The following is a 14,338-nucleotide window of genomic DNA, read 5'->3' as shown; positions in this document are numbered from 1 at the left end:
AGGAGAGACTCTTTAGGGATAATGCTTTGGAGCTCTGGGGAGTGAATAAGACGCAGAGTACTTGTAATGGAGACAAATGACATGCACGATGATCACAATATAGCCTATGAGGCCTCTCATTCTCTTTTAATAAAACATGCAAGAGTTCACAAGTATAAAGTCGATTGATTGCATAATAATGACCAGCTCGTATTCAAGTGTTCCGCCAGGTGTTGAGTATCCAGACCAGTCTGGTCACAAATTACCAAGAAATAAACATGAAGATACCCTGCAGTGGTCCGGAATACCCTGTATAGAATAATTGTTAAAATGCTCGAAACGTTGAATTGCTTTAGCACTGTATTCGAGACTGCTCTCATTCATCATGCTCACGGAATATGGCCGTGGAACATCCCCGAAAGGAAGTGGCTCGGGTGACGACAATACATGATTGTCCAAAAGCGAATTCATGGACGGAGCATATGTTCCAACTGTAGTTAAAATGCCGCCTGCTTGCTAAAATGCAAACCTGGCCTGAAATGAATCACTATATGTGTCAAGGTGCCAAAAGTTACCAGTCCATCAGTCATGTTCCCACCAAGAGGAGTTATCTCTATACTTGCTAAGGCTCCCAGCGACGTTGTAGTTATATCCTCATTGCGCACGCCGATATGCCGTGCGAATCGAGGATCCTTCAAAGACGCGTTTCCTGAAGAGCTTCTTGCCTCTGTACTCGAAGCAACAATCAACAGAGTGCCCAACCTGGACCCGTCAATTATAGAGGATGTCGCTGTCGGTGTAGTACTGTCTGAGCTTGGAGGCTCTAAAGCTGCGCGCATGGCTATGAACCACGTTGGATACCCAAACACCGCGTCCCTCTATACTGTCAACCGCGCATGTTCTTCTTCACTCCAAGCCATCTCATCCATAGCTTCTCAGATCCGGACAGGGATGATCTCTGTGGGAATTGGAGCGGGAATGGAAAGCATGACGCGCAACTACGGGAGCCGAGCTATCCCAACTGACCTCTGGCCCGCTCTCAGAGATTCTCCTGTGAAAGATGCCTTGGACTGCATTATTCCAATGGGAATTACTTCGGAAAATGTCGCCGAGCGTTACAGTATCTCGCGGGAGGATCAAGATGCTTTTGCAGTCAGCAGTCACCTCAAGGCGGCAGCAGCCCGAGCATCTGGACTTTTCTTGGATGAGATTGTCCCCGTTTTGCAAAAGCAATCTGACGGACTAGGAGACGTTGTCGTCGATACGGACGATGGTATTCGACCTCAGGCAAGTCTGGAAGGCCTAGCAAAGTTGAAACCGGCCTTCAGAGAGAACGGAACCTCGACCGCTGGGAACTCATCTCAAGTCTCAGACGGCGCTGCTGCAACACTTCTCATGAGACGCAGCACAGCAAATGAACTCGGTCTGGGCGGCAGCATCATGGGCAAATTTGTTTCCGCAGTCACAGTAGGCTGTGCGCCAGATGAAATGGGTGTCGGGCCGGCGATTGCGATCCCAAAGCTACTGGACAGCACTGGCCTCACGAAGAATGATATTCACAGATGGGAAATCAACGAGGCTTTCGCAAGCCAGGCAATCTATTGCTTGAGAAAACTAGGTCTCGAAAGGGCATACGAGAATAATAATGTCAACCCTAACGGAGGCGCCATTGCTTTGGGGCATCCGCTTGGTGCTACAGGTGCAAGACTGACCAGTACGCTACTACATGGCTTGGGGCGGGCCAATGGCGGTGAGCTGGGGGTTGTGAGTATGTGTATTGGAACTGGCATGGGTATGGCCGGATTGTTTGTACGAGAATGATGAGCATTAGGGACTGGAGAGTGGAAGCTTTTCATATGCACTCTGGTAAAAACTGTCAGAATAATGGTAAAACTAGCAAATATGACCTCTGTTCTCAATTATTCGTCTCATCTCCTTCGGTGTGAGGATTGAGTCATTGAGAATGCTGAACCCTGTACTCTGTATCGACCGTATTTCTCCGCAGATCATCTGCCAACGACGTCTTTGTGCGGACGGCGCCGGCGAAAGTGTTCCAGCCAGCGGCGACGTGAAGGGAATGCAGCAGTGCAAAATCGAGGGGTTGTATGGGGCGGGGATGACGGCGGGCCGCAATTGCAACGACGATTGCCTCTTCTTCTGGGGAAGAAGTTGGAGGAGGATTAGGGATGTAAGGGACTCTCATTGTGGATATTGAACAGAGGATTTATGATACTACCGAAAACTCAGAGGCAGGCTCATGAGAGTATCACTGTAAATGTTATAAGCCTTGAATCATCTCCATCTCCATCTCCATCAATTAATTCTTCCAGGGCTCTAGTTCCCTGCCCGCTCTCCCCGCACACTCCGCGGAGCTTGCCCGGGCCAATTACGCTTCATCATCCACGCGAATATGTATGTCCGTACGAAAAGTCTTTACTGAAGATAACTTACGCCACAATTACAGATCCTTGTCAGGTACACAGATATACAAGAGATAAGAAAGATATAAGGAGACTGCCCTATAATACCCTTATAGCTATAGGGTCTTTAGGGGTATTATTAATTTAAATTACTGGCTATAACTGCTATAGTTTAATAATAATTAGTAGGTCTTATCTCGCTTGATGTATCTCAGGTATTGTATCAAAAGTGGGTGTATCAGCCACAGTCACCTTCACCTCAGCAAAGACTTTTGGTATGGACCTCCGTAGTCGTCAAGTTCAGTGTTGACGATAATCCCTCAGCTTTCACCGTAAGCCAATTCTTCACTTCTCTCTACGTGATCCGAGCTTATCAGAAGATCGAGTGTTATCTCCTTTCCCCCTGGAAACATGGAGACCAATGACGAGCAAGGGCAGCGACAGAGCTCCGCTCGCTCCAAGAAACAGCGGACGTCTCGCAAGTATCGAGGTCTGACATGTGCCAATTGCCGTGCAAAGAAGGTCAGAATCTCCATTGTTCCTCATCGTTCATTGCGTATAAGCTTTTGATACGCTTGCTGACCTGTTTGATGGTTTAGGTTCGATGTGAAGGGAGTCAACCAACCTGTAAAACATGCGAGGTCTACCATGTCGAATGTCACTATGACAAACCCCCGCCGCTGTCGCAAGTTGTTGCCATGGCGCGCAAGCTTCAAGAAGCCGAGGAGACGATTGAGCGCCTTCAGGGTGGTGACAGCTACACGAGTCACAACATGAGAGCTTCCATTGCCGAGAGTGTAGCTCCCGCATCAAGCTCCTTCGCTGCTGAAGACTTGTCAACACGATTGCCCTTATCATCAGGGCTCAACATAGAGCCCATAGCCCTGAAAACGTCGCCTGCCACACATCAAAGCCGCCTCCAAGATCCTCCTCGACCAACCACAGGTATCGAAGGTGCGTCGCAAGACGGATTGGCGATAGATCTCAGCGTGGATGAACACGGCAAGATATGCTATTACGGCCCAACATCTGCTGTTCATGAGCCTCTTGGTCTCGCATCGCCATCTACAAACTCGATGAGTCGCGGGGACGGATCTAAGAGGACTGACGTCCGCGCTTACCTGGTATCGCGAGCTCGAGAATCGACCATTTGGGAGGACTTTGCGCTTGGGAATGCATCGCTCCGACTTGGATTGCCTCGACAGGTTATGGCAAAGCTTCTTCACCTGCACTGGACCTGGGTTGCTCCCATGTTTATGTGGGCGTACCGGCCGGCATTCATGCGTACGTATCTTGGGTGCTACAACATGTCTCACACTTGACTAATTTCCCTCGCCTCCAGGTGACATGACGACCGGCGGCCGTTACTACTCTGAGCTTCTCCTCCTCGTGTTATGCGCTCATGCCTCGAAATACTACGACAGTGACCACGCGCAACTACTCTTCTCCCGTGTTCGATTCCTCCTCGGTGACGAAATACAGAAGCCCAGTTCTATACCTACTACCCAAGCTCTTTTGCAATTGAGTGCCCGGGAACTCGCTCAAGGCTCCATCTCCCAAGCATGGCTGTATAGTGGGATGGCCTTCAGAATGTCCGCCGACCTTGGATTGCAGCATAATGGGCCTGACATAGCCGACCTCAAGGGACTAGACCCAGTAGACTTGGAAATCCGAAAGAGGCTATTCTGGAGCTGCTATTTCTGGGACAAGTGAGTGACCATCTTCGAGAACTGTGCATAATCTTCGCTTACATGGGCCTGCAGAGCTATCAGCCTTTACACAGGGAGACTTCCAGCAGTGACCGAGCTGCCGCAAAGCCCCATTGACTTCAGTATGCGCCCCGAAGCGACTAAACAGTTCTAATCTGATATTACGTACAGTGGATGACTCTGCAGAGTCTGATGTATGGTCGCCATACTACGAAGACACTTCACCACTTACTAGACTAGCACCGAGCCAGTACCCCGTGATGAAAAGTCACGCTATGTCATGCTTCGCAAACTCGTGTAAGCTCTCTGTCATCATTAATGACATAATAGTACAACTCTACTCAAAACGAAGCAGAGCTATAACCGAGTCGTCGCTGAACGATATCAAGGCACGTCTAGAGACATGGCGTGCCGAATCACCAGTGCATCTGCGTTATGACCCAGAGTATCTACCCAACATATGTCCGCCTCCCCATATTATCTCTCAGAAGTAAGCTCCTAACCCCCATGTTGCTGACTGACTGTTGTGTTACTGACTGTGAATAGCCTCCTTTACTTCAGCACGGTCATCCTCGCCCATCGCCCATTCTGGTCAGCACCAGCCTACTACCAAGTCTGTATGAGCGCAGCGCTCAGCATGGAGAAACTCCTCTTGATGCTTGAATCAACCTTTGGCTTCGAGAATATCACGTATCTCATGGGGTATTGCATCTACACAGGTGCTTCAGCTGTGCTCGAAGATGCGAAGAACAATGATGGTGCCACGCATCCCACTATGCAGACCTTTCTTAGAGCCCTCAACCGTGGCATGGCAAGATGTCCGCTCCTTGAGCGCAGCTTGCACATAATCATAAAAGGCCTGAAGAGGACGCCAGTTCAACGGCCAGCACCTGATCAGTCGTTATCCGACAACACGGTCACTGCTAACATGAACAGCTACATCCCAGCCTTTCCGTATCTTGACCCCGTAAGCCCGAATGACTTTGACATGGATGCGTACTTGAATAGTATGAGCATGGATGCTATGGCCTCGTTGGACTGTTACCCAGAGCTACAGATTGATCTTGATGAAATGATGAGACATGAACCGGTTTAGGCATTATTGAGCAGTTTTTATTTCTTCATGTTTCGAATACCTTTCACAAGCTCACACATTATGTCCAAGATGATGAGAAATGTATGGTGCTTTGGAGGAAGGATATGAGTCGCCTAAGGTATCAGCGTGTCCAGGCGGGTACAGACACTGACTGTTATGGTCTCAAGGTCTATGTAAGACTAAACAAACGTCTGAGGGTTCTAAAGCAGTACAGTTCACAGTAATATTTTTTAAAACTATCGCATTGACGACAAATCTAATTCTGTATACCAGTGTTGGCCTCAGCTAGTGTATCAGCCTTGAGAGCTGGTCTATCGGCCTTTCCGGCAGTAGTCTGTGGCAAAGTATTAGCCGCGGCCCACGTTATGGTATGGAGATTGAGGCTACTTACGCCTCCATCGACAGGCATGATCAGACCTGTGATCCAGCCAGCTTCCTTGCTAGCCAAGAACAAGATAGCTTCAGGGTTTTAGCCAAAGTCACAGAGATACAAGGGTTTGGGCTTACTTACCATAGCCAACATCCCAGCCAGTTCCCTCCTTCTTCATCAAGTTCTGATTAATTCTCGCTTGTCTCATCTCGTCTGTCATTCCACGACCTCTTGTCATGGGAGTATACACCATTCCCGGTGCGACACAGTTGACACGGATGTTCTCACGGCCGTGATGAGCTGCCATGGCCCGTGTCATCTGGATGATGGCACCTTTGGTGGTAGGGTACAGCAGACTGGGGTTGCCGCCGAGTACTGCAGGACCCTGTTAGCTTGGACATTTTGGGGGTAAACAGAGGATACTTACATCCACTAACTGACGACATGTTGATGATGGATCCACGGCCCTGCTTCCTCATTTCAGGAATCGCATATCGGCTCATCATGACCATACTTGTGACGTTGATGCGGAAGTCTCTGTCCCAAGCATCGAGGTTGATTGTTGTAGCATCACCCATTGCACCGCCAACGCCAACTATTTTCGCCCGTCAGTGCATGTCTCTCGCTATGATTATGCATGCGATTCAACTTACCGATATTGACAAGGATGTGAAGAGCGCCCCATAGCTCGATAGTCTTGTCGATGGCATTCTTGCAAGACTCTTCGCTTGTGACATCAGCCTGGATCACCTCTGAAATGCCGCCCTCCTCATCAATCATCCGCTTGGTTTCCTTCGCCCAGTCCACATTGAAGTCCACAAGAGCGACCTTGGCGCCATGGCGTGCGAGGAGGATGGCAGCCGCGCGACCATTGCCAATCTCGCCTTTACAGGGGGTTAGTATAATGGGGACAGGAATTGGGGTACAGTCCACAGGGGTTACAAATGTGCAATTCCGCGATTTAGTTAGGTATTTTTGCCACAACGGAATTAAAGAAGACTAATAAGAGATAATTATTCTTATATATAGATGGAGATAATACTGGAGCGATTAGCATACCTAGATTGGCCACTGAGAATGACTAATCTAAGTACCTGTAATAACATTTGTAACCCCTGGGGACTGTACGTCTTGGACTCACCATCCATGCGGGATCCGGCACCCGTGACGATTGCCACATCTCCAGAAAAGTCGAAGGCTCGAGGTGGTGCCATTGCGGAATACGTGAGTTGATGAAGTAGCTTTGACAAAATGTTGGCTTTTACAGCCGATGGATGGTTTACGTCCAAAATCTATAGCAAAACGAATTCATATATCTCACAAGATTCAGCATCGAAGAATAAATATTATTCACCTTGCAGTCAAATATTGAGAGATCGTCGCTCACCGCGGCCGATGGCCACACTCAGCCTCCGGGCATTCGGCGCGGGAAATCGCCGAACTCCCTTGTTCTCTGAACTATTGACTACAGAGTCACGAGGGCCACTTGCGGGGGAAATGATGGGGATACCCAAACTCGGGCTTCTCCCGGAATCTTGCCTGTCAATTGAGATCAGTCTCAATTCAGATTTGGACATGTCTATCGACTCTTAGTGGCCTGCACTAAGGAATTTTGATCTTCAGAGTTCAGACTAGTGACCACGTGTGTTCAGCGCGTCAATTCATTCGGTCGTCCTGTATACCTGCTACGCGCCAAAGAATCCCCTAGGCGACAGATCACAAACCTCCATTACGGGCGCATTGTAGGTAGCGACCTTTCAATTTATGGGGGGACTGTTCTTGTGCTCTGTGTTCTTTGAGCAACTTCAACATAGAAGAGATGGCTCAAGTCTAACTCGCCAATCGGAGCTTGAAGACTGCTGTAGTAGTCGACGAGAATACAACTAAGAGTCTATTTTTCATATATTGATCTTGGTATACCTATCTATTGCGACAACCAATAATCGAACCATGCCACGATACCTGCCAGACTCTGTTCCTTTACCCAGCCTATGCCGTGTCAGTAGGTGTCGAGGGAAGCTTCACTATTGGAACTTACGCTGGTAAGGATCTTTGGGGTCACCTCTCAAAGCAAATCCGTGTTCAACACCAGAAAATACTTGGTAGTGAAAGACCTTCTTGTTGGTCTGTAGAATATCCAGCGCTCGACGTCGAGAAGGCACATCAAACGTGTGATCAACTTCCGAGCATGAGAGAAATAGAGGCTCTATAAAAAAGAATTAGCAACACTGACAGAGAGCTACCGAAGGAAGAAGACTTTACTCTTGAGATCTGTAAAATGATGCTCCTTGAGGAACGCTGGGTGAGCAAAAGCGCCTGCTGCCACCGTGTCACCTTTCAGCTCATTGCACACGTAAGGCGCTCCGAAACAGTAGCCGACACAAGCAAACTTTGCTGTGTTTGTTCCATAGCTCTTCTTGACAGCGGCTACCCATTTGGGCACAGCAACATCCGCAAAGGCAGTGTGCTTGCGCTTCCAGGCTTCGTAGTCAAAGTCAGGATTTTGGGTATGCCGGTCTTTGCGATGCTTCCAAACAGGGTCCTGTATCGTCTTTAGTCTCTGTTCTAAGCATTTCATGTCAGCCTAACCTACTCCACGGAAGTAGTCGAGCCCCAAGACTAGATAGCCTGCGTCTGCGAAAGCATCCATGACTAGCAGCCCGTTGGGGAACATGCCCCATACATCTGGAAAGTATAGTAGGATGTTTCCATTTGCCTTTTCGGGTGCTGGTTTTGAGATGTATGTTTCGACGTTTGCGATGGTTTCCCAAGTGCCTCTTGACTCGCCCCAGTGGATCGTGCCTTTGAGACAGCAGCTGCCACTTGGTTTAGCAAGGTATGGCTCACTGGTGGATTGTTGTGAAGATGATTGCCCCATAATGTGATGATTCTATTGTGTGAAAGGCTGCAATCAGTGTTATGAGGGGGAAAAGCGTAGTTATTCTTGTCGATAGTCCTCTTCAGTCTCATACGAGTTCTTGGTTGGCAGCTAAACAATTCTCTGGGTTTAATGAATGCCAGTGGCGTTCTCGACAGCCTTCGTCGGTCTGTATCCGCGGAGACTGGCCGTGGGGATGCTCCAGCAGTTCACCGATAATGTTCAATTGGCCAATGCCATGCGGAGTCGAGCCAGGCCCCATGGGGTAAAGGCGGAGAAGTTGCAGGCTACCCCAGGTTGTCTAAATTTCTGATTGACTCGGCGAGCATGCGCTCGATAAATACTACCCCAGCTTCCCCTTGTCCAGTCTCAGTCTTCAACTCAGTTCTCTCCATCCTCTCTCGACTTGACTTGAGCAACAAGACTTTGAGAAACAATGTCGGACACGCCTAAGCCTATCGTCGAGTCACCCCCTAGCGTTGAGGCTATTGAGGACTCAGAGCTCAAGGGCGGTCAAACTGAGATGGATATTCACGATCGAGAAAATGCTGTTGGCTACAGCGAGTACCTTGAAGCTCGAGACATTGAGTTTTCGGATGCAGAGGTACGCTGAACACGACTGGGATTAAACACTGCATTTACTGACAGGATTATAGGCAAAGAAACTGCGATGGAAGCTCGATCTCGTTATCCTCCCTACGTTCCTCGTTACCCAAGCGCTTCAATTCATGGACAAGACCTCTCTAAACTATGCCAACCTTTTCGGATATCAAGAGGCTCTTGGCCTCAAGGGCAACCAATTCAACTACCTCTCTGCAAGTCAGTATTCCTCACCTCCCCTCGCGCGATCGACTATTAATACAGATATACAGTGGTATATGCTGGTTATTTCTTTGGCCAATACCCTTGCGGATGGCTCATCGGTCGCTTTCCTGCGCAAAAGGTTATGGCTATCAGTGTCTTCCTCTGGGGTCTCATGGTCATCATCATGACTCAGAGCCGCGACTACTCGAGTGCTCTGGCTGTGCGATTCATCATGGGTGTCTTTGAGGCTGCTGTTACACCTGGACTGACACTTATGACTGGTTTCTGGTACACCCGACGAGAGATTCCTCTTCGCCAGTGTATTTGGTACTCGTCTCTTGGTTGGGGTGGCATTGTAAGTCACAAAGAGAATTTAGCGACCAAAGTCGTCTGGCTAATAACTGGACCTATACAGGTCGGTTCATACATCTCCATGGGAGTCTCCAAGCTTCCTGTCGACCTCAAGCCTGAGCGTTGGGAGCTGATCTTCTACATCGTAAGTCACCATTGCGCTTAGCATCCTTAGGACACGGCTAATATGTCTACAGCTCGGTGGCGCTACTTGTTTATGGGCTTTCGTCATCTGGTTCCTACTCCCCGATTCACCTTCTAACGCCCGATTCCTCAACCATCGCGAGCGTCTCATTGCAGTCAAGAGAGTAGCATCCAACGAGACAGGTATCAAGAACAAGGCCTTCGATAAGGATCAGGTCGTCCTCGGCTTCACTGATCCCAAGACTCTTCTGCTCTTTACCTCGGTCTTCGCTGCGTAAGTCAAATCCTCGTCACGACAAAAGACTGACCTTTTGCTAATAAATGATTGACAGCGCCATCCCTAATGGTGTCGTCAACTCCTTCTCAACCATCATCATCCGCGACATGGGATTCAGCACCACCAGAACTACTCAACTGAAGTCCGTTGGAGATGCTGTCCAGATCATCGGCTTGATCATTGGTGGAAGCCTCATTCTCAACGTTCCAAACTGTCAGTCAAACCCTCGTTACGAAGCACCCAACCAGTTAACTAACAACAGCCAGCTCGACTTCTCACTGCTACGGTTGCCAACATGCTTTGCACAATCTCTGCTGCATGCATGGCATACCTCCCCCGTCATAACACTTGGGGCCGACTTGTATGCTTCTGGCTGGTCAACACCCAGTCTGTTGGCTTCACTGTGTCTCTGACCACCATTTCATCCAACATGGCTGGTTACACTCATAGATCCCTTGCTAGCGCGCTGGTCTTGTGAGTCTTTCATCAATGAACCTCTGACACCTGACTAACGTACTACGTCAGTACTGCTTACTGCTGGGGCAACTTTGCCGGCCCCTTCGTCGTCAAGAAGTCTGAGGCTCCTCACTTCACCGGTGCTACTATCGGACTTTTAGTCGGCTATGCTATCAAGTTTTGCTGCCACCTTGGTCTTCTTGGTAAGTGGCCTGATATCCAGCATAGAAATTTTAGCTGACTCTCTGTCTCTAGTGTATATGTACCTGGTTAACAGACACCGTAACAAGACCTACGGTGCGCCCAACAAGGAGCGTAGTAACGAGGCTGGTATGCGGGATCAGACCGAGTTCGAGAACAAGGACTTCCGATACGTTCTATAATATTGAAACTCCTTGTAGAAGCAAGATCAAGCCCCGGACCTTGACAGATAGTTGTAGCACAGCGGGAATAGATCAATCAATGGTACTTGCCTCATGTCTCACTCTAAAGTTGTGATTTTGCTGTCATGTCTAAGATTAACTCACAATCCGTGACATAGATCTGGGCGAACACGCCAGAGATGGACACTGGCTGATAGCCCAAATCTTCATTTTATTTTCCATACATACAGGTACAAATCCATCACCTTTTCCCAAGCTATTTGATCTACACCCCTTATTTATCAGCATAATTGTCTTGCGGAATCGCATAGCTGTGCGTCTTCATTGTCACACGACAACAAAGCGAACAAACCGGGGTTGTTCTCTAATACTGCAAATCTTCAATAAGTCATTAAAAAGTAATTATTAACTCATCTACTACTACGTCATGTGAACTCATATTGAGTTATCAACAATGTATTGGAGTCTAAATGTAGGTAAAATTGCAACAAGGTATCTGTGGTATTGTATGCATGTCTACGTATTTATAAGATATTTTGGACAGATGATAGATGATGAGTGCAGCTTTGTACGCTGAAGACCCCTACTTCTTGAACTGTTGAGAAATCTGACCAACATCTGCCATGTTGGCGATACCAGCAAAAGCACTCAAAGCATTCTTCGCCCGAACGTCTCCGATCTGGTTACCAACATGATCCAAGAACTTGGTATGGAGAAACTTCTCATCCAGGGGATTCTCGTAGCTACCAATCGTGTGCTCAACATGAATCTCGAGCTTTTTTCCATTCTCAAACTCAACAGCAACAAACGCCCCGTGCTCGCTGACCTTGTCATCACTTGTAACATTGACCTTCTGGCGGAGTTCAATGACAGTCTTGTTATGCACAGCTTCATCTGTGAACTGGGTTGGGGTTGCTTCGCCGAAAAGGAGTGCTACAGAGGCTGCGTGATAGACGCTGAACTTGCCCTGAAGACCTGTCTCGGGCTTGGGATCATCGGTCAGGAACAGAACGCGGGGGTGAGTACGGGCCGTGACATTGGCGATCTTGGTGAGGTCGAGGCCATCCTTCACTGCCTTGTCGTGAATCTGAATCCAGCCATCGATGGCAGCGTGAATGATCCTGTCGCATGGGTATGGCTTGAACGTGTTCCTGGATATCTCCCAAACATCTCCGAGCGTGGAGATCTCGGCAGTCAGATTCTCACGAGTGCTGACAACATGAGACCAACCCCTCTTAGCTTCCAGGCCTTCGAGAGATCCTCCAAAACCACTCTTAGCTAGCAGTGCTGACTGGAGACCTGCTTGTGCTGCAGCCCCAACATGGAAAGGCTTGGTGTCCGTACCAAAAGACTCGTGCATACCAATGACCTGAACGGAGGCTATGCTAATAGCTTTCTGCATTTGTTTAGTGTCAAGTCCGAGAAGCTTTCCGACAGCTACAGCTGAACCAACCGAGCCAACGGTACTGGTAATGTCTGATGACACTCAGTATGGGCACCCCCAAGAAGAATGATTGGTCACACTTACGCCATCCAACATTGTAATGCTCCGGGAAAACAGCAACACCAATCTTGCACTCCGCTTCAACACCAGCAACGAAGGCCGCCAAGAAATCCTCGCCAGACACAGGTGCCATCCACTCCGCAACAGCAAACAGAGCAGACAACACAGGTCCAGAGGGGTGAATAGGGTTATCTCGGTAGGTGTTATCATAGTCATCAGCGTGGGAGGCAATACCGTTGATAAGAGCTGCGGTCTTAACATCAACGTACTTGCCGGTCCCAAAGATGGATGAGTTTCCATCGGCTCCGATGAAGGGAACACTAGCCTTGTACGCAATACCTGCTGGGGGTAAAGCGTAGCTGCCGATAGCATAGCCGGCCCAGTTATAGACGCTTTTAACCGCTATATCAATGACTGGTTCAGTGAGATTGCTGAACTGAAGGGCTAGAGCCCATGTTACTAGAGCCTTAGTAGCCATAGTTTGTCTGCAAGTGTTGCTTGTCTCGAGTGTCTGGTGTAATAGTCTAACACTTAGAAGGCATATTCTGATAACATTTATACTTTATTAGAACCCTGTTCATCTGTATCTTAAATGATCTGCATTTTATTTGCTTTGTTCTTACCCCGCGGACAGAACGGCACTTTTGTTTAGTGATACTGCGCGCGGTGTAACCCTCTTAGGCCCATATTGTGGAGGCCATAATGACTCTGGACTACTGCTAACTCAGAAAGCTGATTAGAATTTAAGGCAGATTAATGCTTGGAGACTCTGGTTCTCGAGATTCCGGCTTATACGGGTATATTGACCTTAACGCAGTATAATAGTGTGCCTGCGTTAATGTATTTCTACTTGTAAGAATGAGCCCTAACTAGCGTAGTTGAATTAGTGCTTAACCCCAAGAAGTACCCTAGATGTACTAAATCCCCACACTTTCGAATCAGATTCTAGCCTAAAGCCCTTACTTCTGTAATAATCTTGATGCTATTGAGCTGGTCTGGTCAAGGGGCCGCGGAGAGCGCCCGGGGAAAGTGACCGGTCAGCAACCGCTAACCTGACACTTATAGAGGGACACATAACCCCCTCCAGGGGAGTTCTCTGTCATTAAATAGATTACATAGATTTTATATATAGAAAGTCATTATATGTTAATAATAAGTTGCCCACTTGCTATTATGAGCATAACCCTTACATAAGGAGACTATCAATACGATTTAAGGCCTTATCTCTAGCCTTTATGGAGCTTATCGGTTTATGTCACATAGGAAGTAGCTCTAATAAAGGTAGGCCTCAGGGAGTCTATCACATTCCTTTCACCTAAGAAGCACCTAATTCACAGCAGCTATTATTTATAGTTTTAAATAGTCTTGATATAAACTTGGCCTTCCTACAAAGACGCTTTTTACACTCCTATTATTAACTCTAATAACTCAGTAATAGTAAAAGGAGCTTTAGTCTTAGCCTTGACCTTATCTACAGTAACACCAGGAGCAATTTCGACCAGCGTTAACCCCGTAGCAAAGTCTACGTCAAACACTCCCTGAGAAGAGTTAATATAATCTAAGAGCAGTATCGTGATAGCGACATACTAAGTCCGTAATAATACATAATACGCACGCCCGGCCAGTAAGAGGAAAAGAGCACTGGTTTAATATCTTAGGATTACCCTTCTTATCTATATGTTCTATCGTAATAATGACCTTTATCTTACTCGGGTTACTAACGAGGTCCATAGCGCCGCCAAAGCCTTTAACCTTTCCTAGGAGCATCCAACTCGCCAAGTCCCCTATTACGCTAACTTACATAGCACCAAGGATAGTCACATCAATACAGCCACTACAGATCATACCGAAACTTTCGTCGCTACTAAAAACAGATACACCAGGCTTCAAAGTGACTGTTTCTTTACCAGCGTTAATAAAATCAGGGTCAGCTTCGTTACGCTCTTTGGATAGATAACGTCCGAGAC

The 14,338-nt window shown here is 47.9% G+C and overlaps 6 protein-coding genes across 6 annotated transcripts; 3 read left to right on the top strand and 3 right to left on the bottom strand.

Moving 5' to 3' along the window:
• Positions 1 to 567: 567 nt before the first annotated feature.
• On the top strand, positions 568 to 1,800 carry J7337_010935 (uncharacterized protein; the record flags this gene model as incomplete). The annotated part of the gene is made up of 2 exons (XM_044828496.1): positions 568 to 831; positions 919 to 1,800. 2 exons carry the CDS (start codon positions 568 to 570, stop codon positions 1,798 to 1,800), a joined length of 1,146 nt encoding a protein of 381 aa, XP_044677050.1.
• Positions 1,801 to 2,810: 1,010 nt separating this feature from the next.
• J7337_010934 (uncharacterized protein) lies at positions 2,811 to 5,204 on the top strand (the record flags this gene model as incomplete). The annotated part of the gene is made up of 6 exons (XM_044828495.1): positions 2,811 to 2,921; positions 2,999 to 3,683; positions 3,742 to 4,108; positions 4,163 to 4,230; positions 4,280 to 4,598; positions 4,655 to 5,204. 6 exons carry the CDS (start codon positions 2,811 to 2,813, stop codon positions 5,202 to 5,204), a joined length of 2,100 nt encoding a protein of 699 aa, XP_044677049.1.
• Positions 5,205 to 5,460: 256 nt separating this feature from the next.
• On the bottom strand, positions 5,461 to 6,788 carry J7337_010933 (uncharacterized protein; the record flags this gene model as incomplete). Its single annotated transcript, XM_044828494.1, has 6 exons — positions 5,461 to 5,538; positions 5,596 to 5,663; positions 5,716 to 5,949; positions 6,002 to 6,169; positions 6,228 to 6,458; positions 6,716 to 6,788. The coding sequence occupies 6 exons, from the start codon at positions 6,786 to 6,788 to the stop codon at positions 5,461 to 5,463; spliced, it is 852 nt and encodes a 283-aa protein (XP_044677048.1).
• Positions 6,789 to 7,498: 710 nt separating this feature from the next.
• On the bottom strand, positions 7,499 to 8,452 carry J7337_010932 (uncharacterized protein; the record flags this gene model as incomplete). Its single annotated transcript, XM_044828493.1, has 4 exons — positions 7,499 to 7,563; positions 7,613 to 7,780; positions 7,837 to 8,116; positions 8,168 to 8,452. The coding sequence occupies 4 exons, from the start codon at positions 8,450 to 8,452 to the stop codon at positions 7,499 to 7,501; spliced, it is 798 nt and encodes a 265-aa protein (XP_044677047.1).
• Positions 8,453 to 8,888: 436 nt separating this feature from the next.
• J7337_010931 (uncharacterized protein) lies at positions 8,889 to 10,867 on the top strand (the record flags this gene model as incomplete). The annotated part of the gene is made up of 9 exons (XM_044828492.1): positions 8,889 to 9,056; positions 9,109 to 9,271; positions 9,325 to 9,611; positions 9,672 to 9,752; positions 9,805 to 10,025; positions 10,084 to 10,241; positions 10,295 to 10,502; positions 10,554 to 10,687; positions 10,740 to 10,867. 9 exons carry the CDS (start codon positions 8,889 to 8,891, stop codon positions 10,865 to 10,867), a joined length of 1,548 nt encoding a protein of 515 aa, XP_044677046.1.
• Positions 10,868 to 11,450: 583 nt separating this feature from the next.
• Positions 11,451 to 12,849, bottom strand: J7337_010930 (uncharacterized protein; the record flags this gene model as incomplete). Its single annotated transcript, XM_044828491.1, has 2 exons — positions 11,451 to 12,343; positions 12,396 to 12,849. The coding sequence occupies 2 exons, from the start codon at positions 12,847 to 12,849 to the stop codon at positions 11,451 to 11,453; spliced, it is 1,347 nt and encodes a 448-aa protein (XP_044677045.1).
• Positions 12,850 to 14,338: the final 1,489 nt, after the last annotated feature.

Source organism: Fusarium musae, chromosome 8, assembly GCF_019915245.1.
Source record: "Fusarium musae strain F31 chromosome 8, whole genome shotgun sequence".
In the NCBI taxonomy this organism is placed as follows: domain Eukaryota; kingdom Fungi; phylum Ascomycota; class Sordariomycetes; order Hypocreales; family Nectriaceae; genus Fusarium; species Fusarium musae.
The sequence above is the reverse complement of the archived record's forward strand: the minus strand, read 5'-3'. Positions and strand labels throughout refer to the sequence as shown.